This window comes from Etheostoma cragini, chromosome 9, assembly GCF_013103735.1.
Source record: "Etheostoma cragini isolate CJK2018 chromosome 9, CSU_Ecrag_1.0, whole genome shotgun sequence".
NCBI classification, from domain to species: domain Eukaryota; kingdom Metazoa; phylum Chordata; class Actinopteri; order Perciformes; family Percidae; genus Etheostoma; species Etheostoma cragini.
Window position 1 is genome coordinate 11,798,566 of NC_048415.1, and position 7,939 is coordinate 11,806,504.

The 7,939-nt window shown below is 39.3% G+C and overlaps 1 protein-coding gene across 8 annotated transcripts in view; it reads left to right on the plus strand.

The window, feature by feature from the left end:
• The first annotated feature begins 449 nt into the window (after positions 1-449).
• The window catches only part of LOC117951006 (arf-GAP with coiled-coil, ANK repeat and PH domain-containing protein 2-like), a 65,034-nt gene continuing 57,544 nt past the window's right edge, over positions 450-7,939 (plus strand). For 6 of the 8 annotated variants that reach the window (XM_034882481.1, XM_034882480.1, XM_034882477.1 and 3 more), the window contains exon 1: positions 451-867. In XM_034882481.1, coding sequence (XP_034738372.1) covers positions 815-867 — 53 coding nt within the window. In that variant the 5' untranslated portion in view covers positions 451-814. Of the gene's footprint in view, positions 868-7,939 lie in introns of all 8 variants that reach the window. The other 2 variants (XM_034882474.1, XM_034882475.1) reach the window with 2 other exon arrangements.

Here is a 7,939-nt window from a genome sequence, read left to right on the forward strand (position 1 = left end):
GCACAACAAATATCCCATGTTGAGAACATGGGAACAGCCAGCCATCAGCATCAATCCCAATCAGCCATGGTTAAAATAACACCTGACTAGCAAGACATTTTGATAGAAATATTAAGTCAAAAAATCCTCCCTCACATTCTCATTGGATTAAAGACATTTTTTTAATTTCCTTAAATTGGAACGAAAATAGACTCACATCAAAGGGCTCTTTGGAAGATGGGGCCCATTTTAATATGTCACAAGTTACTTTCCTCATAACCCAGAATCTCTGTTCTCCCCCTTCTCGTTTTATTTTTGTTATCAATATAATATTTTGTATTATGACTGTATATTAATAGTGACAACTGCATTTTTTTCTGTAAATGTAAGCTGTTAAACCCAATTAACAATGGGTATGGGGCAGCCGGGCACATGCGCGCTGTATTAGTGATCCATCCTGTCTGTGTATAGAAGATCTTTGTGTGAGGCAGTAGTATCGTTGAAGGAGAGCTCCGTCCTCTCCCACTGGCTGCTATGACCTAGCTACCGGACGATACTTTCTGCCTTTAGGACTGACCACTGGGTTTGAAATAGTTTTGGTGTAGCGTTTTGGCAATCATACATTCATACATTTGTTTATGGTTGCATTTCCGTGACTTTTTAATCGTAGCTGCTGGCCTCTGAGGCTAGCTGGCTAGCAGAGCAGTGACAGAGTGGAGCCAGCTGGTCGGACAGAGGTACAGTAACGTTAGCAAACAAGCTAAATAGCCGGAAAGACTGGATTACTGTCTTTAATCAAAGAGTGCAAGTCTGCGGTTTTACTCACTGCGGCAAAATGAAGATAACTGTGGACTTCGAGGAATGTTTGAAGGACTCCCCACGGTTCAGGTGAGTGATGACAACCATGCTTTTGTACCGGTTAACAGTTAGTGCTTATGGGTTTATCTCAGGGAAAAGTATCCATGTAGCTGCCGGCTAACCCAAGCTAATCAGCAGTAACCAGCTAACGTTAGCTGTTTGCTGCCTGCCACTTTTCTATTTTTGTCCCAGTACGCCGGGGCCAGCCGGGGAGGAAACCCAACAGAAACTCACTGACCAGTGTGGCAAGCACATGAGCAGTAGCAAGCTTTTCTGGTGCTTGTTTTCTGTATATAAATTATGTAAAGATAGGAATGTAATTAAAAATCAATGCAGGAAGTCACAGTCCTATGACAGTAGCCTTCATTTGTTTTTTATTAAAATGTCAAGCATACGGAACGACACTGTAGGAGCTTTAAGTGTCAATCAAACAATTAGATTTTATTGTACACTTGAAGCACTTTTCATACCTTTTTAAAATGTGACACAAAGATTTACAGAATCCACACAAATCTAGAAATTACGTTGTGATTGATACAACACTCAATAATTACATTCACTAAACACAAAAACAAGATTTGAGGATACTCTGCCAAAGATCTTATCAATTTACGGTAAGGAAATACCAGAATTGAAAAAATTTTAAAAAATTTAAAAAAAAAAACAACTCTAACGTAGTATACTGACATACACCAGGAAATAAAATAGGCCAAATGCATGTATAAATAGACAGATAAATAAATAAAATAGACAGATAAATAAATAAATAAATAAATAAATAGATAGTTAATTGAAGATAGGTCTTGAGTTTGCTTTTTAAAGTATCAACATTCTCTGCTGCCCTCAGGTCGTCAGGAAGGCTGTTCCAGTTTCATGCACCACATTGTAAAAGAAGGATGCCATCACTGTGTACAGTAGATCACAGCGTTACTCCACTTTCTTATTTATGTGGTATTAAATACTCTTGTCAGCTTGCATTGGCAGGGCAAGACAATGGGGCTGCAACTAACAATTACTTCCATGATCCGTCAGTTGTCTTGTTGATGAATCAATTTTTAGTTTGAGCCGTGGTAAAAACAAATATGGCCATCAAATAAGTTTAATATTGTAGGAGACAATGAAGCCCAGCAAATTAGTCACATTTAAGAAGAGTAAACCAATGCTTATTTTTGTTGCTTAAGAAATGACTTTAGTTACTAATTACTTTTCTGTGGCCACTCAAATAATCTTACAGCTGTACAGGGCTCACACTCCTTCTCACACTAGACTCATTAGGTGGTTCCTGTTAAAAGTCATCCATTTAATTGGTAGTATTTGCATGAAGTGAATAATGGTTGAGTGCTTCCAAAAGCGTAAATGAGCTCTTCAGGAGTTCTGTCAGGTGGTGGGTGTTGATCTGATGTATTCGTGGCAGCATTGTCCCTTGTGACATCATCTCTTACAACTTTGTTTCCCCCTCTCAATTCATCAAGCTTAAAAGCTGTGTTAAATAGGATGTTTTCCCTCCCCCCGCCTCTCTCACTTTGCGTTTTCTAGAGATTAGAGAAAGCGGCTTCCTCAGCTCCCTTTTTCTTGTTGCTGCAACATCCTCTCTCACAAAAACGAGGACCAGATGTTGACATTCAGAGGTTTTAATACAGGGAAACTTCCCAGTCAGCTGTGTTACTTAAAGTTGGCCTGTCTAACACTCGAGTGACATACTCTCCCGTGTATTACTGCGTGGGAATGAGGATCTCAGTCATTATTATTATACTTTTATAAATGGGTGTTAAGCCAAGCAATCTAATTAGTATTTCTTTAAAGCAAGGCAGTTAGTACGAATGCCCGTTCTAGTTGCTACTTTGAAGGTAGTCTTGGGAATTTTCTTTCTTTCCTGGTTTTGGTCGCTGCAGACAGCTTGAAGTTGTGTGTGTCAGTGATGTACAGTTTTTCAAACAAAGCTGGGGAACTACTTCAGCTGGATCGCAGTCAGAGGATGTGGTGAACTTTCAATGTTTGTCTGAAACTGAAACTTTTAACCAATGACAACCAGTCCACAATTGATACCCTTTCCCCAAATGATACTTCTTCCTTATTAAAAGTATTAATAAATACAAATTAAGACAACAATGGCCAGCTCCAAAAACTGTACGAGGTACACCTTTAGTCATTCTTATTTGTTCATGTAGTTTTTGTGACCTTACGTTATTCCTGGAATTCCATGATCAACTAACCTGCCAGGTATTGCAGCCTTGAAAAACAGTAGCTCACCTTTAGTCCCTGTAAATGTCCTTTTCTCCTCTAGTATTCATATCGTCTCACATGGTCAAATGTTACCTGCCCTGTTGGTTGAAGTGACATTTGAGTGTCATCTTCCAATAACATGTTGGCATTTCCTGCCCAGACTCTTGACACCTGTAATGCAAAATTAAATCATGTATCTGAGTCGCTGCTATATAACTTCAGCTTCCAAATTTAGGTTCTTCTAAGGAAGTATGGTTCAGCCGTTTTTCCTAAACCAACCATTTTGGTTCTGTGCAGTATTTCCAACTCACTGTACATATTAATTTGCATGTAAGAGAAACCACAGTCGTTTGATTCAGATGTGGGCAAATTCTCTGTGTCTCTGTAGTTTTTAAGGATAAGAAACATCAGACTTTTGCACCAACTGAAAATCGAAATGATGGCTCTCCAGAAGGGTTCTCCAAAATTCAAATCATGATTAATTACACATTTTACCTTTAACAATGATTTATCATGTTCTTCCAAATCATCTTTTCTGAAGCCGTAATGTTTCCAGACAACGGCCTCTGTGTTGTTTTGGGCACAAGTTGATCAGTTGACACAGACTCTGTGTGTGTGAGTTATCCTCCGTTATGCTTTCCATGTTACTGGTCCCGTGGACTACACACACAGTCACGTGACTACACACGTGGTAGAATGTTTTGAAGGAGAAAGTAGGCCTATCAACAGGAATAAATTATCGAAATTATCGTCATGGGAAAAATATGTCGAAAACAGATTCAGAATTTTGATGTTGATACATTTTTGATTAATTGTCCAGCCCTACTCTTCACTCTCCATAATATAAGATAGAATAAGTGATAAGAAGACACATCCATGATCCTCTGCAACCAGGAGTCCAGCTATGCGTATTACCACATCTCTATATTTTTGGTGCCCTTTGTCCTTTTAGGAAAGTCATTGCTCAAAGTTTCCTGACCTCAAGTCCACTTTCGGTTCATCCTGATGGGCTGGGACTGAGCAGAGACTTTCACAACACAGTTTTTCACTGCGACCGACCACCATCGTTTTACCCTTCTTTTTCCACCCCCCCACTTGTTATGTTTGGCCAGAGAAGAGGACATAACTAGAGAGAGAGAGAGAGAGAGAGAGAGAGAGAATGGATGAAAACATCTACACTAGTGTGGTGCAGCTCTCACTCACTCAACATCTGTTTCCATTTTGGTGTTTGCTTTTAACTCTGCCAGAGAATATGGAGCCCCCAAATGTGGAGAGGGTTGTTTTCAAGTGGTAATTTGGCACACCCCTCCTTTTTCTTTTTTTTTTGCTGTCATCCTCATTTTTGTTGGGAAGCTGTCTTTGGTCATAAACCATGCTTTCAGCCCGAAGGAGAGATTCACTAGTTCAAAAATGATGTATTTTTGGCAGTAAACCCTCGTATCCTAGTTTTCCACTTGAGAATAGACATTAGATTTAGCTTTTTCTGGCTCCTCTTCAACTATGAGAGTTGGAAATTTCCTTCAGAGGGCTGTGGCTTCTCTCCCCACATGTATAGGATTACATATTTTACATTTTTACTGTAAGTTGCGGACGTTTTTTTCACTTTAGTATTTCTCCATTGTCCTGCATCTGCCAGAAGGTGGGATTATTTTTATAAGCATTTTTAATACGCCTTTATAACCTGCAAGGTCCAAAAGGAGGCTCAAATTTGCCATATATTTTTATTAACTTCGTAGTTTGTTGTTCGTATTGGTAGGTTTGGAACAGTAATGATGACAGTTGGGTGACCAACATTTTGAACATCTGTAAATAGGCCACACGAGGAAGCATAACACCTAGAGATTAAAAAATGAAACATAACAAGAGTAAGATAGATATGTTTTTATACTTCGTCGACATAAACTGTCCGGAAGTGAGCTAATTTCTATACTTATCAGCAACCCTTTTCCCTGTCTTCACCTGCCTCTTGAAATAATGATAACATGATTGCTCGCTCCTGATTGTTTTTGGTGATTCTGAGCTTGGCCGAGTGCCATGATATGAAGTCATTGGTCAAACTGCCCCGGTTGCAGTTTCCCCTGAGTCATTGACGGCAGCTGCAGAGCCAGCAGATCACTGGCAGTCTTCTCCAATACAGATCCCGGAGCCTGATGAGGAGTTCTCATACTGCGATTCTCCCTGAGTAGTTTCCCATACGAGTCCAGCTGAAGGATCATTAGCATGCTGGGCTTGTGTGTGATTCAACTGAGCTGCGGTTTGTTCGCTTTTAATGGTTGTTAATAAAGGAAATTAACAACTAATGAAATGTGAGGAGGACTAACTGTACTCCTGCTATATTGGTATTGCTAGACACAGTTGTATTTCAGTGAGTAGTCAATAAGAATGGGGCAGCATAGCTCCCCGGACGCTGTGTGTAAAGCTGTCCAATGCTCCTAATACTCAGGATGGGTTAAATGCAGTAATAGAATTTTACTACATTGTACTGTGTAAAATGTGGTCCTTTTTTGGTTTGAATAAAACTCTTTGAAATTACAATTTTAAAATATGCCGTAGATTAATCGATCATAAAGAAAATAATGGTTAGTTGGACCCCTAATTCATGGCTGTCAAAGTTGTTACTCCTGTAAGGCATTTTGTTAGATCTCTCCTCAATCTTTAGAGTAGATTATGAAAATGCTGTAGTTAGGACTCCTCAGGCTGTGTTTTTCCTTCTTACAGCTTGTCTAAGACATAGGAAGTCTGAGGATGTACAATAAATACAAAATTGGCCTAACAGTATATTCGTAACAACTTCCCAAGAGGCTGTGTAACTGTTTATCTTTAAGTAATGACCTCATCTTGTTGATGTTGTTGTTGAAGCGTGTGCGTCTAATGGTGGGTTTTTACCCCAGCGGGACGGGACCCCCTCCATACTGCCACTGCTCCGCTCTCTTAACAATTACAGGATCTACGTCACAGTGCTGAAGCTCACCCCATTCTTCACATTTCCATCCACACTTACACATTCAAAGTGTTGAATTGTTTGCCACCACCACTTTCCTTTCAGTCCAGTGGAATACACTTTATTCATTTCCACTCAATCAACCTTAATGGCAGACAGAATGTATAAGATAAAAATGTAGATTAGATACAAAAAAGCAAACTTGTGAGAATGGGTAATCTTCTTAATTTACATAAAAACATTAGTGAAAGCGGAAGTACCAGAGGGAAGAAGAGATGAGAAACACAGTTGGACACTTTACAAAACATGATTGGAAAACATCAAAGAAAAGTTGTAATGCAGAGCTGTTCAACTGTCACACATATCTAAATTGGATAAGTTGTATTTGGAGCTGGACATAAGCCTGCTTTGAGCCAACTGTGGAGTTTGGAGCTGTGTTATGTAGGAAATTATAAATAAAAATATACTTAAGCATTAAATGAATCAGTTTGGAACTGGGTCAAAACTTGTTTGAAGCCGTTAGGGCTGCAATTGGCAATTATTTTCATTATTGGTTAATCTGCCTATTATTAGCTTGATGAATCAATTTATCGTTTGGTTTAGACAAATAACGCAGATATTGTACAATGGAAACAGATTCCCTGTCAAACTAGCCTATTCTGCAGAACATCTGTATTAGAAAATATCTTTTTCAATTTGTAGAATTGTGAAAATATGCGAAGAATAGATGGTTTTTGAGTGCCGAGGTCAGTTCCCCAGGCCCACAGAGGACTATTGTGTTAGCAGTGTGAACAACTAACCTGTTTAACTACCTCACTACTGCATGCAGCTTGTGCGCCGTCTGTTGGCCCGCTGCCAACAGCCGCACAGACTCAGAACTCTTTGTTTTTGCTTCATGGTCAACGAATCCCTGCAAAAGAATGAGGTGTCGTCGTTTTCATAGAATAAGTTACTACGTAGTCAGAGCTGTAAGTACGAGTCGGAGTGCAAGTAGCACATAAGGATCTAAGGCTTTGTTTCTGTTGGTTTTTGGCAGTGTAATAATTACAGTCACCCACTTTTATAAATAACAACATTTTACAATGTTTATCTAGAGTAACCACAATAACGCAATGAGTGATTCTGGGCAACCAAGTGTTGGGGCCATTTATTCTCGTCATAATTTAAGGTAGAATTGTGCACTGATCTATAGTACGTATAGGCTAGCTAGATCATAATGTGCCTATAAGTATTTCTATTTTTTTTTTAAAGATAATTATTTAGACATTTTAGGCCTTTAATGACACGAGAGCTGAAGAAGTAAAACGGAAGAGAGAGGGGGAATCACAGGCAGCAAAGGGCCGCAGGTCAGAGCCGAACCTGGGCCCGCTGCGTCAAGGAGTAAACCTCTATATATGGGCGCCCCCCCACCAACTGAGCTATCTGGGCGTATTTATTTTCACTTTTTGGGTAGTAGATTACAATTTAAGTCATTTATTAAGCAAAATTAACCAAACAATAGCTGTTTCTAGCTTCTCCAATGTGAAAATGTGCTGCTTTTTTATACAGCCTAAATGAAAATAGAGTACTTTTTGTGTTTTGGACTGTTGGGCACCCCAGGTAAACAATTTGTAATATTGTGCATAAAGAAGCCAAGAAATTATTGAAAAATATGTTGGCACAGGGAAATGTTCCTTGCTTTTTTCACAATCCTACAAGCTGTTCTGTCTGATATTTTTCTTGGTCTTCCAGATCTTTCTTTAACTTCCACTCTTCCTGTTGACCGCTGTTTCTTAATGACATTCCGAACAGAGGATTTTAGCATCTGAAAACACTTTGCTATCTTCTTATAGCCTTCTCCTGCTTTGTGAGCGTCAACTATTTTCAGTTTTAGTCTTCTAGAAACTGCTTAGAAGAACCCATGGTGCTGATTGTTGGGGCAAGGTCAGATGAGTCTGG